The sequence below is a fragment of the Tursiops truncatus genome, chromosome 10 (genome assembly GCF_011762595.2).
Source record: "Tursiops truncatus isolate mTurTru1 chromosome 10, mTurTru1.mat.Y, whole genome shotgun sequence".
In the NCBI taxonomy this organism is placed as follows: domain Eukaryota; kingdom Metazoa; phylum Chordata; class Mammalia; order Artiodactyla; family Delphinidae; genus Tursiops; species Tursiops truncatus.
The window spans coordinates 95,752,811-95,771,820 of record NC_047043.1 but is presented as its reverse complement, the minus strand read 5'-3'; the positions used below and the strand labels follow the sequence as shown (position 1 = coordinate 95,771,820).

The following is a 19,010-nucleotide window of genomic DNA, read 5'->3' as shown; positions in this document are numbered from 1 at the left end:
TGCCAGGGGAGTCCCTGGACAGGATGCCTCATGTCTGTCACTGGATGGGAATTCTGGGCCTTGCTTTGTGGAGGAGTTGCTGATTGGCCTCTAGCTCTTGTTCTGGACCTTGGGGTACAGAGCCGCACCCTACTCTCTCTTCACCCTCTAAGAGAAAAGGAGCCAAGCCTCAAATACTTCATTTGCTTTTTTACTTGGTGCTGCGTCCAGGATGAGGGCAGTGACGATCGAAGCAAGGACTTCTGTAGCCACACGTCCCTCACGCCCCCCAGACCCTGGTGTGCACTGATAAGGGGCAGGGGTCCCGGAAGGCTCAGTGTCGCCATGAGGCGTGTCTCAGCCTTGGGTTTGTCGCAGAGTCTGGCCTTGAAGTTGCCTTTGGCCTTGATCTTCCTACGGGTGCTAGGAAGATTTCCAACTTCAAAGCGTTGAGAGCACAAGTTACTTCCAAGTGGGGGACCATGAAAGCACTGGGGAGCAAGAGCCTCGGTGTGAAAGGAGGAGAGAAGATCAGGAATCTGTTCAGGAAGGGGGTTCTGAGGGATACAAGCCCTTCCCTTGGGGCTCAGGCCAGCCTGGGAGCTACCCTCTACCTCTGCCCTTCCAGCCCTAACCCCAGTTCTCAGCATTGCCCACCAGGGTATGGGTCACCGTTCGAGGCCCACCTTTCTTGGTTTCAGGGCGTTGGGTGCCAGCTTGAGCTCAGGGTTAGGTGGGAGGGAAATCAAAACCTTGGCAGTAGGTAGAGTCATCAAGGCCTTGCCTGTGGTCGACAGGGCCTCAGAGCCCACCAGCCTGCTGTGCTGTAGTCTGAGGCCCCGCCCCTGGGGTCGGAGCACACGGGGAGAAGGCAGCTGGGCCGTGCTGTGGAGGGTGGGGAAGTGGTGATGGGCTGCGAGGGCCTGGGGAGCCCCAAGCTGACCAGCTGCCCCTCCAGGTGTGCATGGAGGGCGGGGAGGCAGGGGGAGCTGACGGCTGGGGTGTGTGAGGGCAGATGGGGCCCACCCGGTTCCTTCTCCAGAGGCTGTGGGAAGAACACAGGGTTTGGAGTCCAACAGACCTGGGGTCTGCATCCCAGCTCTGCCCCTTCTGAGCTGTGCAACCTCGGGCAACTTCCTTAAACTTCCTGATACCTCAGCTGGAAAATGGGGATAATAGCACCTACCTCGCTAGGTTGTGAGGACTAAAAGAGCTGGTCAGGTATCAACACGGTGTAAACTGTTAAGTGCTGTACAAATATTAGTTCCTTTCCACAAGGTGACTTTGCATGGAGGCAAAGACAGAATACTGCAGCAGGAAAAGCTTGGGGTCTGGAGAGAGCTCAACCTGGGACTGAGACCTGGCATCTTTGAAATGAGCACAACTGCCTGGCTGAGTGACTGCTTTGGAGGGGACAGTACTCATTTGGCTGTGTGTTTTTTAAAAATACTTTGTAAATGGTGGCTTTTACTTACTACCGGTGGCTCTTGGGTGGGGACAGATCCAGGTGGTTAGGAGGGGCTTGGAGAGCAGGAAGAAATTGCCTTGAGACCCTGGGGTGTTTTGGGGAATGGTCTTACCCAGGGCCCGGGGGTTCTTCAGACTCAATGGCAATCTGTTCAAGGGGTGGGGATGCCTGTCCCCACTAGCAAAGGTCATGGTGAAAATGCAGCCCATCATCGTGCTGCGGGGGGTCCCACTTCCGGAGACTGGGGCGGACCAGGGCTGTGGCACTTTTCGCCTTGCCTTTCTTCCCCTTTCCAGGGGCCGAGGTGGTGGCAGCGGAGTCTGGCTTCTCAGTGTGCCCCAGGCTCCTGGCCCCAGCAACTTTCCTAGAAGCTGACCTGTGGGTAAGGGTTCCCGAGTCCTTGCCTTCCCCAGAGCCTCGCTGGGTCAGCAGGTGAGGGAGGGCTGGGCGGGCTTCTATTTGCCGGTGACACATCGCCAGGGGCTTCTTGATGGTGGAGCCCTCTACTAGGAGCCGGATACCCACATACTGGGGCACCTCCACGGCAGGCTGTGAGGAAGAAGAGGAGACGAGGCCTGCTCAGACAGTGCTGCTGGAATCCTAGGCCTGGAAGGACTCGGAGCACAGGTAGACATAATTAACTTCTGGGGCACCTGGTCAGGAGACATTTCTGGGCTGAGAAATGCAAAGCCCATCTCTGTCTCTTAAGGGGTCTGGGCCTGGAGGCCTGAATCAGTACCTAGAGGGTCACAGAGCCCCTGAGATGAGTGACCCAGAGGAACGGGGAAGTCTTAGCCATGCCCCCACCTGCACCCCTCCAACCCCTTGCTCTCCTAAACTGCCCAGCCGCCGCTGGAATGTGTGTTCTCCTCCACAGGCCGCTGCCGATGGACAGCTTCCTGAGATGAGCCAGATTCTCTGCTGAGAGCATGTGAGTTACGACACCCAGACAGATAAGAGGCCTGGAGCCTGCCTAAATCCTTGTCTGAACCCAAGACATGGGGAAGCAGAGCCTCAAAGAAGGCATTCTGTGGAGGGCATGAAGTAGCAAATATGCAGACGGAGGCAGAGAAAACAGCCCAAGAAAGGAGCTCCTGTACCACTTTCAATTCCCATTAAGCCAAGCTGTACTTCATGCAGCTGGACACAGGAGAGCCCCCTGTGTCTTGCCAGGAATCTCCTTTTATTTTTTATTTATTATTATTATTTTTTGGCCACACCACATGGCATGTGGGATCTTAGTTCCCTGACCAGGGAGCGAACCCATGCTCCTTGCCATGGAAGCACGGAGTCTTAACCGCTGGACTGCCAGGGAAGTTCCTAGGAACCCTCCTTTTAATCTGGAGCTAGTATGAGGTGTTTTCTGCGTCATCAAAAGATCCCGATTAGAATCTATCTAAACAGTCACTTGGAGCTTCTTAAAAATACAGATATCAAGGTCCTACTGTATAGCACAGGGAACTACATTCAATAACCTGGAATAAACCATAAAGGAAAAGAATATGAAAAAGAATGTATGTATATGTATAACTGAATCACTTTGCTGTAGAGCAGAAGTTAACACAACATTGTAAATCAACTATACTTCAATAAAAAAGAAATACAGATATCAGAGCTCAAGGAAAGCCCAGTCGATGAGGCAAAGCTCAACCTTATGGAAAAATCTCAGCTAATAAACGTAGAAGGAATGATAGAATTGGCAATTTACCATTTTGCAACTCTAATACCATAGGTAAGAATCAAAATTAGATATCAAAACAAGTAGGTGAAAAGGATGACAGGAAAATGTGTCATCTGCACACTGCCAAAGAATCACCCTACAAAGAAACTGATCATTGCCAAGGGGAGGATGCAACTTTCAATGGAGAGATCTGGGAGCCAAGACCTTAAAGCCATGGTCAGACTTAGCACCCCTAATCATGAGATACTCCGACAATGTGTGATGCTGTATGAGGTACCCAGCATCACCTCTCAAGTATACTTGCCAAAAATGTGTAATCTGAACTTCATCAAGCTGTGTGACCTAACTTCTACTTTATAGGACATTCAGATAACAGATGAACAAGTTAAATACCACCATGAGGAAACAATCAGATAAATCCAGAATGTGGGACAGTTCCGTAAAACAACCAGCCTGGTGTCTTCAAAAGATCCAAATATGGGAAGAAAAAGCAGTGGGGCTGTTCTAGATTATAAGAGATTAAAGAACATCAAAGAGAATAAAATACCTAGGAATAAATTTAACCAAGGAGGTGAAAGACCTGTACACTGAAAACTGTAAGACACTGAAGAAAGAAACTGAAGATGACACAAATAAATGGAAAGATATTCTGCACTCATGAATTGGAAGAATTAATATTATTAAAATGTGTATACCACCAAAGGAATCTATAGGTTCAATGCAATCCCTATCAAAATGCCAATGATATTTTTCACAAAAAGAGAAAAATCAATCCCCAAATATGTATGGAACCACATAAGACCGCAAATAGTCAAAGAAATCTTGAGAAAGAACAAAGCTGGAGGCATCACACTTCCTGACTTCAAACCATATTACAAAGCTATAGTGATCAAAATAGTATGATACTGGCATAAAAACAGACATGCAGATCAATGGAACAGAATTAAAAGCCCAGAAATAAAACCACACTTATGTGGTCAATTAATTCATGACAAAGGAGACAAGAATATACAGTCTCTTTAATAAATAGTGTCAGGAAAACTGGACAGCCACATGCAAAAGAATAAAACTGGACCACTATCTTACACCATATAGAAAAATCAACTCAAATGGATTAAAGACTTGAACATAAGACCTTAAACCATAAAACTCCTAGAAGAAAACAGGCAGGAAGTTCCTTCACATCAGTCTTCGCAAAGTTTTTTGGATTTGACACCAAAAGCAAAGTAACAGAAGCAAAAATAAACAAACTATAAAGCTTCTGCACAGTGAAGGAAATCATCAACAAAATCAAAAGACAACCTACCAGATTGGTTCAAGATGGTGGAGTAGAAGGACATGCGCTCACTCCCTCTTGCGAGAGCACCGGAATCATAACTAACTGCTGAACAATCATTGACAGGAAGACACTGGAACTCACCAAAAAAGATACCCCACATCCAAAGACAAAGGAGAAGCCATAATGAGATGGCAGGAGGGCACAATCACAATAAAACCAAATCCCATAACTGCTGGGTGGGTGGCTCACAGACTGAAGAACACTTATACCACAAAAGTCCACTGACTGGAGTGAAGGTTCTGAGCCCCATGTCAGGCTTCCCAACCTGGGGGTCCGGCAACGGGAGGAGGAATTCCTAGAGAATCAGGCTTTGAAGCCTAGTGGGATTTGACTGCAGGACTTCGACAGGACTGGGGGAAACAGAGACTCCAATATGGATGGCACACACAAAGTAATATGCACATCGGGACCCAGGGGAAGGAGCAGTGACCCCACAGGAGACTGAACCAGAGCTACCTGCTAGTGCTGAAGGGTTTCCTGCAGAGGCGGGCGGGAGGGTGTGGCTCACCGTGAGGACAAGGACACTGGCAGCAAAAGTTCTGGGAAGTACTCCTTGGCGTGAGCCCTCCCAGAGTCTGCCATTAGCCCCACCAAAGAGCCAGGTAGGATCCAGTGCTGGGTGGCGTCAGGCCAAACAACAAACAGGGAGGGAACCCAACCCACCCATCAGCAGACAAGTAGATTAAAGTTTTACTGAGCTCTGCCCTCCAGAGCAACAAACAGCTCTACCCATAGCTCTTCCCTCCCATCAGGAAACTTGCACAAGCCTCTTAGATAGCCTCATCCACCAGAGGGCAGACAGCAGAAGTAAGAAGAATCCTGCAGCCTGTGGAACAAAAACCACATTCACAGAAAGACAGACAAGATGAAAAGGCAGAGGGCTATGTACCAGATGAAGGAACAAGATAAAACCCCAGAAAAACAACTAAATGAAGTGGAGATAGGCAGCCTTCTAGAAAAAGACTGCAGAATAATGATAGTGAAGATGATCCAGGACCTCAGAAAAAGAATGGAGGCAAAGATGGAGAAGATGCAAGAAATGTTTAACAAAGACCTAGAAGAATTAAAGAACAAAAAAACAGAGATGAACAGTACAATAACTGAAATGAAAAATCCACTAGAAGGAATCAATAGCAGAATAACTGAGGCAGAAGAACGGATAAGTGACCTGGAAGACAGAATGGTGGAATTCACTGCTGCCGAACAGAATAAAGAAAAAAGAATGAAAAGAAATGAAGACAGCCTAAGAGACCTCTGGGACAACATTAAACACAACAACATTCGCATGATAGGGGTCCCAGAAGGAGAAGAGAGAGAGAGAAAGGACCCAAGGAACTATTTGAAGAGATTATAGTTGAAAATTTCCCTAACATGGTAAAGGAAACAGCCACCCAAGTCCAGGAAGCACAGAGAGTCCCAGGCAGGATAAACCCAAGGAGAAACACGCTGAGACACATAGTAATCAAACTGACAAAAATCAAAGACAAAGAAAAGTCACTGAAAGCAACAAGGGGAAAATGACAAATAACATACAAGGGAACTCCCATAAGGTTAACAGCTGATTTCTCAGCAGAAACTCTACAAGCCAGAAGGGAGTGGCATGATATATTTAAAGTGATGAAAGGGAAGAACCTACAACCAAGATTACTCTACCTGGCAAGGATCTCATTCACATTCGATGGAGAAACCAAAAGCTTTGCAGACAAGCAAAAGCTAAGAGAATTCAGCACCACCAAACCAGCTCTACAGCAAATGCTAAAGGCACTTCTCTAACTGGGAAACACAAGAGAAGAAAAGGACCTACAAAAACAAACCCATTACAATTAAGAAAATGCTCACAGGAACATACATATCTATAATTACCTTAAACGAGAATGGATTAAATGCTCCAACCAAAAGACACAGGCTCGCTGAATGGATACAAAAACAAGACCCATATATATGCTGTCTACAAGAGACCCACTTCAGACCTAGGGATGTATACAGACTGAAAATGAGGGGATGGAAAAAGATATTCCATGCAAATGGAAATCAAAAGAAAGCTGGAGTAACAATACTCCTATCAGATAAAATAGAGTTTAAAATAAAGAATGTTACAAGAGACAAGGAAGAACACTACATATTCAAGGGATCAATCGACGAAGAAGATATAAAAATTCTAAATATACATGCACCCAACACAGGAACACCTCCATACATAAGGCAAATGCTAATAGCTATAAAAGAGGTAATCGACAGTAACACAATAATAGTGGGGGACTTTAACACCTCATTTACACCAATGGACAGATCATCCAAACAGAAAATTAATAAGGAAACACAAGCTTTAAATGACACAATAGACCAGACAGATTTAATTGATATTTACAGGACATTCCATCCGAAAACAGCAGATTACACTTTCTTCTCAAGTGCACACAAAACATCCTCCAGGATAGACCACATCTTGGGTCACAAATCAAGCCTCGGTGAATTTAAGAAAATTGAAATCATATCAAGCATCTTTTCCAACCACAACGCTATGAGATTAGAAATCAATTACAGGGGAAAAAAACATAAAAAATACAAACACATGGAGGCTAAACAATACGTTACTAAATAACCAAGAGTTCATTGAAGAAATCAAAGAGGAAATCAAACAATATCTAGAGACAAATGACAATGAAAACACGACGATCCAAAACCTATGGGATGCAGCAAATGCAGTTCTAAGAGGGAAGTTTATAGCAATACAAGCCTACCTCAATTAACAAGAAAAATCTCAAACAATCTAACCTCACACTTAAAGGAACTAGAGAAAGAAGAACAAACAAAACCCAAAGTTAGTAGAAGGAAAGAAATCATAAAGATCAGAGCAGAAACAAAGAAAACAATAGCAAAGATCAATAAAACTAAAAGCTGGTTCTTTGAGAAGATAAAATTGATAAACCATTAGCCAGACTCTTCAAGAAAAAGAGGGAGAGGACTCAAATCAATAAAATTAGAAATGAAAAAGGAGACGTTATAAAAGACACCACAGAAATACAAAACATCCTAAGAGACTACTACAAGCAACTCTATGCCAATAAAATGGACAACCTGGACGAAATGGACAAATTCTTAGAAGGGTATAACCTTCCAACACTGAACCAGGAAGAAACAGAAAATATGAACAGACCAATCACAGTAAGTACATTGAAACTGTGATTAAAAATCTTCCAAGGGCTTCCCTGGTGGCGCAGTGGTTGAGAGTCCGCCTGCCGATGCAGGGGACACGGGTTCGTGTCCCGGACCGGGGGGATCCCACATGCCGCGGAGCGGCTGGGCCCATGAGCCATGGCCGCTGAGCCTGCGCGTCCGGAGCCTGTGCTCCGCAATGGGAGAGGCCACAACAGTGAGAGGCCCGTGTATCGCAAAAAAAAAAATCTTCCAACAAACAGAAGTCCAGGAACAGATGGCTTTACAGGTGAATTGTATCAAACATTTAGAGAAGAGCTAACACCCATCCTGCTCAAACTCTTCCAAAAAATTGCAGAGGAAGGAACACTCCCAAACTCATTCTATGAGGCCACCATCACCCTGATACCAAAACTAGAGAAAAATATTACAAAAAAAGAAAATTACAGACCAATATCACTGATGAATATAGATGCAAAAATCCTCAACAAAATACTAGCAAACAGAATCCAACAACACATTAAGCAGATCATACACCATGATCAAGTGTGATTTATCTCAGGGATGCAAGGATTCTTCAATATACACAGATCAATCAGTGTGATACACCATATTAACGAATTGAAGAAGAAAAACCATATGGTCATCTCAATAGATGCAGAAAAAGCTTTTGACAAAATTCAACACTCATTTATAATAAAAACTCTCCAGAAAGTGGGCAAAGAGGGAACCTTCATCAACATAATAAAGGTCATATATGACAAACCCACAGCACACATCATTCTCAATGGTGAAAAACTGAAAACATTTCCTCTAAGATCAGAAACAAGACAAGGATGTCCACTCTCACCACTATTATTCAACATAGTGTTGGAAGTCCTAGACACAGCAATCAGAGAAGAAAAAGAAATAAAAGGAATACAAATTGGAAAAGAAGAAGTAAAACTGTCACTGTTTGCAGATAACATGATACTATACATAGAGAATCCTAAAGATGCCACCAGAAAACTACTAGAGCTAATCAATGAATTTGGTAAAGTTGCAGGATACAAAATTAATGCACAGAAATCTCTTGCATTCCTATACACTAATGATGAAAAATCTGAAAGAGAAATTAAGGAAACACTCCCATTTACCATTGCAACAAAAAGAATAAAATACCTAGGAATAAACCTACCTAGGGAGACAAAAGACCTGTATGCAGAAAACCATAAGACACTGATGAAAGAAATTAAAGATGATACAAACAGATTCAGAGATATACCATGTTATTGGACTGGAAGAATCAATATTGTGAAAATGACTATGCTACCCAAAGCAATCTACAGATTCAATGCAATCTCTATCAAATTACCAATGGCATTTTTTACAGAACTAGAACAAAAACTCTTAAAATTTGTATGGAGACACAAAAGACCCCAAATAGCCAAAGCAGTCTTGAGGGAAAAATACAGAGCTGGAGGAATCAGACTCCCTGACTTCAGACTGTACTACATAGCTACAGTAACCAAGACAATATGGTACTGGCACAAAAACAGAAATACAGATCAATGGAACAGGATAGAAAGCCCAGAGATAAACCCACGCACCTATGGTCAACTAATCTATGACAAAGGAGGCAAGGATATACAATGGAGAAAAGACAGTTCTCTTCAATAAGTGGTGCTGAGAAAACTGGACAGCTACATGTAAAAGAATGAAATTAGAACATTCCCTGACACCATACACAAAAATAAACTCAAAATGGATTAGAGACCTAAGTGTAAGACTGGACACTATAAAACTCTTAGAGGAAAACATAGGAAGAACACTCTTTGACATAAATCACAGCAAGATCTTTTTTGATCCACCTCCTAGAGTAATGGAAATAAAAGCACAATTAAACAAATGGGACCAATTGAAACTTGAAAGCTTTTGCACAGCAAAGGAAACTACAAACAAGACGAAAAGACAACCCTCAGAACGGGAGAAAATATTTGCAAACAAATCAACGGACAAAGGATTAACCTCCAAAATATATAAACAACTCCTGCAGCTCAATATTCAAAAAACGAAAACCCCAATCCAAAAATGGGCATTAGACCTAAACAGACATTTCTCTAAGGAAGACATACAGATGGCCAAGAAGCACGTGAAAACGTGCTCAACATCACTAATTATTAGAGCAATGCAAATCAAAACTACAATGAGGTTATCACCTCACACCAGTTAGAATGGGCATCATCAGAAAATCTACAAACAACAAACGCTGGAGAGGGTGTGGAGAAAAGGGAACCTTCCTGCACTGTTGGTGGGAATGTAAATTGATACAGCCCCTATGGAGAACAGTATTGAGGTTCCTTAAAAAACTAAAAATAGAATTATCATATGACCCAGCAATCCCACTACTGTGCATATACCCAGAGAAAACCATAATTCAAAAAGACACATGCACCCCAATGTTCATTGCAGCACTATTTACAACAGCCAGGTCATGGAAGCAACCTAAATGCCCATCGACAGACGAATGGTCTGTCAAAGATGTGGTACACATATACAATGGAATAGTACTCAGCCATAAAAGGGTATGAAATTGGGTCATTTGTAGAGACGTGGATGGATCTAGAGACTGTCATACAGAGTGAGATAAATCAGAAAGAGAAAAACAAATATCGTATATTAACGCATACATGTGGAACCTAGAAAAATGGTACAGATGAACTGGTTTGCAGGGCAGAAATTGAGATTGAGATGTAGAGAACAAACGTATGGACACCAAGAGGGGGAAGCGGTGGCAGGGGGGCGGTGGTGGTGGGATGAACTGGGAGATTGGGATTGACATGTATACACTAATATGTATAAAATGGATAACTAATAAGAATCTGCTGTATAAAAAAATAAATAAAATTAAAAAAAAAAAGACAACCTACCAAATGGGAGAAAATGTTTGTAAATCATTTGTAAGAGGTTTATATCCAAACATACAAACACAATCTTTTTTTTTTTTTTTTTTGGGCTGCACTATGTGGCATGCGGGTTCTTAGTTCCCCGACCAGGCATCTAACCCACGCCCCCTGCAGTGGAAGCACGGAGTCTTATCCACTGGACCACAAGGGAAGTCCCCAAAATATATGAAGACAATCTGATTAGAAAATGGGCAGAGGATCTGAATATAGACATTTTTTAGAAGACATACAGATGGCCAACAGGTACATGAATATGTGCTCAACATCACTAATCATCAGGGAAATGCAAATCAAAGCCACAGTGAGATATCATCCTACACCTATTAGAATGGCTATCATCCGAAAGACAAAATATTACAAGTGTTGGCGAGGATGTAAGGAAAAGGGAACCCTTGTGCATGGTTGGTGGGAATGTAAATCGCTACAGGCACTATGGAAAACAGTATGGAGATTTCTTGAAAAGTTAAACATAAAACTACCATATGATCCAGCAATTCCACTTCTGGGTGTTTACCTGAAGGAAATGAAAACACTAACTCGAAAAGATATCTGCAAGCCCATGTTCATGGCAGCATTATTTACAATAACCAACACATGGAAGCAACGTAAGCGTCCACTCATGGATGAGTAGACAACGAAAATGTGGTATATATAAATATACAATGGACTATTACTCAGCCATTAAAAAGAAGAAAATCTCAGGAGTTCCCTGGTGGTCCAGTGGTTTAAGGCTCTGTGCTACCACTGCAAGGGGGCATGGGTTCTATCCCTGGTCAGGGAACTAAGATCCCACATGCAGCATGGCGTGGCCCCAAAAAATAAATAAATAAAAAGAAGAAAATCTTGCCATTTGTGGCAATGTGGATAGACCTTGAGGGCATTATGCTAAGTGAAATAAGTCAGACAGAGAAAGACAAACACCATATAATTTCAATTATATGTGGAATCTAAAATCAAAAACAAACTGAACTCACTGATACAGAGAAAGATAGTTGGTGGGTGGGCAAAGTGGGTGAAGGGGATAAAAAGTTACAAACTTTCAGTTACAAAATAAATAAGTCATGTAAGGTACAGAATGGTGACTGTAGTTAATAATGCTGTATTGCATACTTGAAAGTTGCTGAGAAAGTAAATGCAAGGAAAAAAAATTTGTAACTGTGGTGATAGATGTTAACTAGACTTACTGGTGATCATTTCACAATATATACAAATATTATGTTGTACATCTGAAGCTAACCATGTTGTACGTCAATGATATCTAAAAACAAAACAAAAAAAAAAAAACTTCAGAGAAATCTAAGCCATGCCTAATAGGTCCTTTAAAGCAGCTGCAGGTCTTTTCAGCATCCCAAGCGTATACCTGTAGGTCTTATGATTAAGTCTTTAACACATTTTGAGTTAAAAGACAGGGTAGCAGGCCCTCTCTGTTAACAGTAGGGCTTCTATAATTTTGAGGGCTGTTGTCCTACATCAGCCTCATAGAAGAGAGAAGAGTTTATCTCTAAGATCTGTGGACATGGCCTTTGTGTAATAAAATGGGTTATAAATTGATATACAAGAAACCCACAAGGCTTTTAAAAATATCAACTTGGACTGAAAGGGACAGATGCAATATGAAATGGAAGAGGCTTCTGTACCCCCAAAATTCTTTGAGCAGGTAACAGACTAAGAACTACCGAGCATGATCACAGAAGAGGGAGGATGACTCAAGGCTGAACTGACTTCCCAATGGATGGAAGCAAGAGACACAGGGAACTCCTAGAAAGTAATAATGGATCCTAAGAGCAAAAGGAGAATTAAGTGCCAGGGTGGGTTTCACAATTGCTATGGACTAATGATTCCTATGTACTTCCCACCCTGCCTCTCCTTTCTGAGTGGGAGTACCTATTTTAAAAAAAAAAAAAAAAAAGCAAAGAAAGGAAATGAAAGAGACAAAACAACCAATGCAAAGCGTGAATCTTGATTACATGTTGGTTTACAAAACCAAAACAAAAAGACTTGGCTATAAGAGATTTTGGGAATAACTAGGATATTTGAAAAGTACAGATGCATAGTCCCTAAACCAGTCATTTCGGGTCAACCTCTGGGGGTGGGGCTTCCTGACAACAGTACCTTTGGAAAACTTTCCAGGAGATTCTGGCCTGTGATCAGCATTTGGGAACCACTAAGTTAAAACTTTCCCTTCCCCTTTGCTTCATCTTATTTTCCTGCCCTTATGTTTCCTCATTTACATTTTTTGAAGCCAAAATGTCAATATATTAATTTAAGATACAATCAGTAACTGACAAAGACCAGGACACTTGGGTTATACGATCAGCACATTCTCTCCCTGTGGCCAAACTTTGATGGAAGCCTAATCCCAATCAGAAGGTTTAGGATACTTAATTTAATAACCACAGGAAATTACTTGCAGCGTTCAGAAACACTTGAAGTCAGTTTTCTGACTTTTAAAAATCTTATTCCAATAAGTGGATTCAAACCTCTTTTTGGAACGAGGTAAAATAAATAATAACAACAACAATAATAACATAACAATAATAATAGCAGCCTCCTCAAATTGGCTCTTACTATATGTGAGGCACTTTACAGTGATGGCATTTATCATAAAACTCCTAACAACCTTACTAGGTACTAACAATAGCTAAAACCTCTGTAGCATTTACTATGTGCCAGGCACCTCTAAAATGCTTTACCTGTATCAGCTCATTTAATTTTCACAATCTTATGACGTAGGTACCATTTTCATTCCCGCTCTACAAATAAGGAAACTGAGACCCCTAGAGGTTAGGAATTTGAGCCAGGATTTGAACCCAGGGAGGTTTCAGAGTCTATGCTTTTAACACTATGCTACTGGCCTCTCTAGAAATATTATCCACACGTTAACTCATTTCATCTCCCAAACCCCAGGAGAAAGATGGTTATAGCATGTCCATCTTACAGATGGGGAAATGGAGGCTCAAGGGGGTGAAGTGGCTGTACCCAGTCACTGTGGCAGGACCAGGACTTGAGCCAGGTTTATATGACTGCAAAGCCCTGAGCTCCACTATGGGAAGGCCTCCCTGGGTGCTGCCTGGGCCTGGCCACCTCACCTGTTTGTAGATGAGCTCGAAGGCCCCCGTGTCACAGCTGCGGTCCAGCCGCTGGTCGATGACCACGCGCAGGGTGTCGGCCTGTACGCCGGCACAGAGCCGGGCGGTGACAGCCGTGGAGGGTGCCATGGTGGGGCTGGCGTTGATCTCGATCAGCCAGGGCTGGAAGTCCTCACCGAACACAAAGTCAGCGCCATAGAGCTCGAAGCTGGCCTTCCGACACTGCACGGTGTCCTGGGAGGTCTGCAGGGCGTGGATCACTGCAGCCTTCATGCCAGGCACGATGATGGTGGACCAGGCGTTCGGGGCCCCCATCTCCTGCAGGTGGGCCTGGAACTTCTGGCTTGACCACATGTTATCTGAGGGCAGCAGTGGGTGTCGGTGGCACGAATTCTCCAGGTGCTTCTGGATGGAGTTGTTGCACAGGTGCACGGAGCTGGGACAGAGAGCAGAAAGCTGAGGGCTGGCTCCCTGTGCCCCTCCCACCCAAACGTGGGGAGGGCAGGCAAACCCCGGAACCAGCCCGGCACACTCTGGACCATTCAGCTTGAGGTGACAAAGGCCTCATCACATTCTTCTAGGGCCACTACCAGTCTTCACTCAGGACCTCTCTGAGGGCACAGGGGCCACAGTGTTAAGTGCTTTGTGACAGTGTCAGTTAACCCTCCCAGTGCCTGGAAGATAAGAAGGTGGTTAAGAGTATGGGCCCCATGGTCACTAAGACACGTGTTCAAGTTCTATCTTCATCGCTGACTGGTAAGACCTTACATAAGTCATTTAACCCATGGGCTCCTTTCAACATCTGTAAAATGGGGGTAAGTAACAGTACCACTTCACCGGGTTTTCACGGAGGACTGAGATAACATACATGAAGTGCTTAGCAATCGTCACATACAGAGCACTCAGTAGCCGACAGCTATGAGCTCCATATTACTGCCTCCATTCTTCAGATGTGGCAACAGAAGCTTAAATACTGATAGGTTTTCACCTGACCCAAGTCACAGAGCTTGGAAGCTTCAGAGACGGAATTTGAACCGAGGGCTCAACAGGCTTCCTCTCCCCCGAAATGAACGCTGCAACCTGCCTCTCTCCTCTCGCATTTCTCCTGATCCCCCTTTACCCCGCTCTACATCCTTTCTTCCATAACACATATCACTTTTTTTTTTTTTTTTTTTTTTTTAACACATATCACTTTTAACCCATTAGATGATTTTACTGATTATGTTCATGGCTTGTCTGTTTCTCCCTGTTGGAATATGAACTCTTGAGGGCTGGGCTCGTTTTGTTCACTGCTGTGTCCCACGTGCCTAGAACACTGAACGGCACAGGGTACACACAGGTGTTGGAGGGATAGAGGCCTGCCTGCCTGCAGAGTGTGTTTGGAGCCCCGCATTGCCTTGGAATCGCTGCTTCCTGCCAGCTCCCCAGCTAGACTGGGAGCTCATGGGAGTGAGGGTTCTGGGGGAGGCTCACTTGTCCAGGTTCTTCAAGGAGAAGGGCTGTGTAGAGAAGCGGATGTAGCTGTCGCGGTAGAACCACACAGTAAGCGGGTTCCAGTCGGTCACCAGGAACCACTGTCTCAGATCAAACTTGGTGCCAAAGATGAGCAGGGGCTGCTCAATATACTTCTGCACCACCCACTTGCCGTCCTTCATCATCATAGGATTGCCATCCACCAGCTTCAGCATCTCCTCCAGGTGGTCCATGCACATGATGCCTTCGGGGGAAACGGTGGTCAGGGATCAGGCCAGGCTTGGGCTGGGAGATGGACAGCTCATCATAAGCTCTCATCCCCAAAGGACTGATAGGCCCAAATGGGTGAGCCTGCCCCCTTCTCCCTGTTCCCTTTGGGAAAGCTGAGAATCTGCTAAGGATTTAAAGTTCAAAAAAAAATTAACCAGTTTTATTTGATGAAAAGGAATATATGCACGGATAACAATTCAAACAGTACTGGGCTTTTTTAAAAACCATGTGCATAAATGACTCTGATTAGTTTTTCATAATAACTAATGGAATATAAAACAACAGAAGTGAAAAGTAGGCAGTACAAAAGGGTATACAATGAAAAAAAATACATCTCCTTCCCCAGAGGCAGCCAAGTGCTGCTTCCAGGTCCTATGGATAGGCTCCCAGGTTATGGAAGAGTTGTGTGTGCCTCAGTTTCATAGGATTCTATGCACTTAAACATGCTAAGGAATTGCAACACCGCTTGGCACTTGGTGAGCATTCAGTAAGTGTTAACTCGTATCATTATTACTAGTTACCTGTGGAAAACATCTCTAGCTATAGATTTGCTGGCTCAAAGGGTATGTGCATTTTTTCACTTTATAGAACAAAGATGTTCTACCAATCTGCACTCCCAGTAAGAGTGTATGAGATTGTGTGTTTGCCCACATTCTATCAACACTGTTGATGATTTATTTTTGCCATTCTCTTAGCTAGAATGATATTTTAATTTTATGTTTTATAACGAGTGAAGTTAAGTATCTTATGCTAAAAAGGCGTTATTTTAATGCTGATATATACAGCTGACCCTTGAACAACACGGGGATTAGGAGCGCCAACCCTCCGAGCAGTCAAAAATTATCAAATAACTTTACAGTAGGCCCCCTGTATCCGTGGTTCCGCATCCACGGATTCAACCAGCAACAGATCATGTAGTACTGAAGTATGTATACAGCGAAAGAAATCCGCATATATGTGGACCCATGCAGTTCAAACCCACGTTGTTCAAGGGTCTACAGTAAGAATCACAAGGCAAACAAACACACAAATCAATCTCATTTCTTCATTGTTTGGCCCCTCAAACAGTCTGATTGCCCGCCTATGGCACAGAATAACTTGTGCCAGGTTCCCAAGCCAGATCCTTTCTCAAATGGCCAGAATGATCACTAAGATTCCCAATAACATGACGCCTTGTATAGCCAAAGATTGAGGCTGTTCATGACCTCGGACCCAGCAATTTCACTTTTAGGAATTTATCCTAAGGAAATAAATGGAAAGGCTACTAAGATATCTGCACAGGATATTCATCACAGTGTTGCTTGTAATAGCAATTCATCAATCAATAATCAAATAAACAGGAAAAAAAAATGGTGGCCATCTAAATATCCATCAGAAAAGGATTAGGTAAGACCACGAGAGTACATCTAAACAAGATTAGACTATGCAGCTGTAAAACAGAATGAGGTAAGAAAGCACCTACTGTACTTTTATATAAAATTCAAAAACAGGCAACACTAATCTATGGTGTTGTAAGTCAGCATAGGGGTTCCCACTGCAGGGAGGTAGAGACCTGGAGATGGCATGGGAGGGGCCCTCTAGGGTGCTGTATTTCATGATGTGGGTGCTGTTTCCACGAGTGTGTTCACTATGTGACAATTCACTGAGTTGTATATTCACAATGTATACCCTTTTCAGTGAAGTATATTGTATACATATTTCAATTAAGTTTTTCTAAAAATGGAGAGAAAATGTTGAAATACTTTGGGATTCACTGTATTATTCTCTCTGCTTTTGTGTATGTTTGAAAAGTGTCTATAATAATAAGCTAAAAACAGGCGGGGAAGAAAAGCAGATCTAGATGTACTAAAATGGAGTGATCTCCAAGATCTACTGTTAAGAAAAAAGAAAGGTGCAAAAAATAAATGAGTAATACTCACTGATATGGAAAGATATAATAAATGAAAAAAGGAAGCTACCAAATAGTATGCTCTTATTTAAAATAAAATAAAACATGCACACTCTCTCCAGATGCATAGAAGAAAGTATAGAAAGAAACACATCACAAGGTGAATTGTAGTTATCTCAGGGAAATCAAGGGTGCCTTTGCTTCCTTCCACTTTTCTGTACTGTCTGATCTTTTTTAAAAAAATAACAAATACGTATTTTCATACTTGGAAAAAACCAACAAAACTATTTCCAAGGTAGAAAAAGAAAAGACTATGATGCTGGTTTTGAAAAGACGTCCCAACAGGAGTGTCCCATAGTGTGTGGAGCTGTGACAGCTTCACTTGGACATGAACAAATTCACTCAAGGGCAGGCAGTACATGGAGCGATCTGCTGCCAGAAGTCTGTTTTTTACATCTTGGAAGTCCTTAACCATCTTTTAAAGGCTGGGCTAATGCACCACCCCAGCTTGCTGGCTGCCCTGTTCAAATTCCATTCATGCTAAGCAGTCAGAATAATAACAGCTGTTATTACATAGCAGGTACTCTGTAAAAGTGCAGGATCTAAGCACTTTCCATATATGATTCTCATGTAATCCTCTCAGGTAGGCATTATTGGCTTCATTTTAACAATGATGAAAATGAGGCACGGAAGAGGTTAACTAACCTGCCCGAGGTCTTATGGATATTAGGAGGCAGAGCTGGGGTTTGAATCCAGGAAGTCTCGCTCCCAGCATCCATACCCTTGACCCCTGTACTATACCCTCACAAGGATGCACTGGTCAAATATGAGAGCCCTTAGATGACAAGCAACTGCATGTGAGTATCACCAGACCTGCCTAAAGCATTAACCTAAACCCTCAGGGCAGGAGAGGAGGTGCTGGCATCATCATCACAGCAGCCAACACTGATGGGGTGGCTACTGTGCCAGGCACCATGCTGAGTGGTAGATGTACTACCTTGTTTAATCCTCAACAGATAAGGGAACTGAGGTTCAGAGAAGTGATATAACTTGCTCAAGGTCACACAGCATGTAAGTAGCAGAGCTGGGATTCGAACCTAGGTAGTTTGGCTCCAACAGAACCTGTACTATTTAACTTCCCTGGCCTCTAGCTGGGGAGGGTGTAGGGTGCTGGTACAGGAAGCAGGGGCTGACCCCCACCTCGTCCACGGGACTTGGCTCCCGGCTTCACGATCCAGATGTTGCGATCTCCTTCCATGTCCATCTGGGGCACCACGGCCCGCAGCTGCTGCAGGATGTCCTCACAGCGCTGGACCTGAGTGTCGAGGTACCTGAGTTCTGCCCCCTCGCTGTGGGGAGATGATGGGACTTGGGCAGGGCTGGGCCTGGGGGCATCCTGGTGAACAAGGCAAGGGGAGACAAAAGCTCCCTGGCCATGGTCCAACCAGCTTTGGTCACACCCTTCCCCTAGAGATCCAGATAGGTCTCTCCCAAACCTCCAGCCCCACGCTCAGGTTGTCCCCCAAATCCACCCTGCCCAGGGCACCGTCCCAGACTGCTGGAATGGGAGAGGATGGGGACATTCTACCTACTGCACCCCCCTCACTCCAACACTCCACCTTCTGCCACCTCCCTTTCTATTACATTAAAACTGCCTTTGATAGAATTTAATCATACCAGCATCAAATGATGAGGCACCACTATGTGCCAGGCACTGTGCCA

The 19,010-nt window shown here is 43.7% G+C and overlaps 1 protein-coding gene across 1 annotated transcript in view; it reads right to left on the bottom strand.

Moving 5' to 3' along the window:
• Positions 1-402: 402 nt before the first annotated feature.
• The window catches only part of TTLL3 (tubulin tyrosine ligase like 3), a 28,414-nt gene continuing 9,806 nt past the window's right edge, over positions 403-19,010 (bottom strand). The window contains 6 exon segments of the mRNA XM_073787671.1: positions 403-892; positions 1,560-1,665; positions 1,667-1,996; positions 13,658-14,093; positions 15,131-15,374; positions 18,489-18,637. Of these exon segments, the coding sequence (XP_073643772.1) occupies positions 648-892; positions 1,560-1,665; positions 1,667-1,996; positions 13,658-14,093; positions 15,131-15,374; positions 18,489-18,637 (1,510 nt within the window). The 3' untranslated portion in view covers positions 403-647.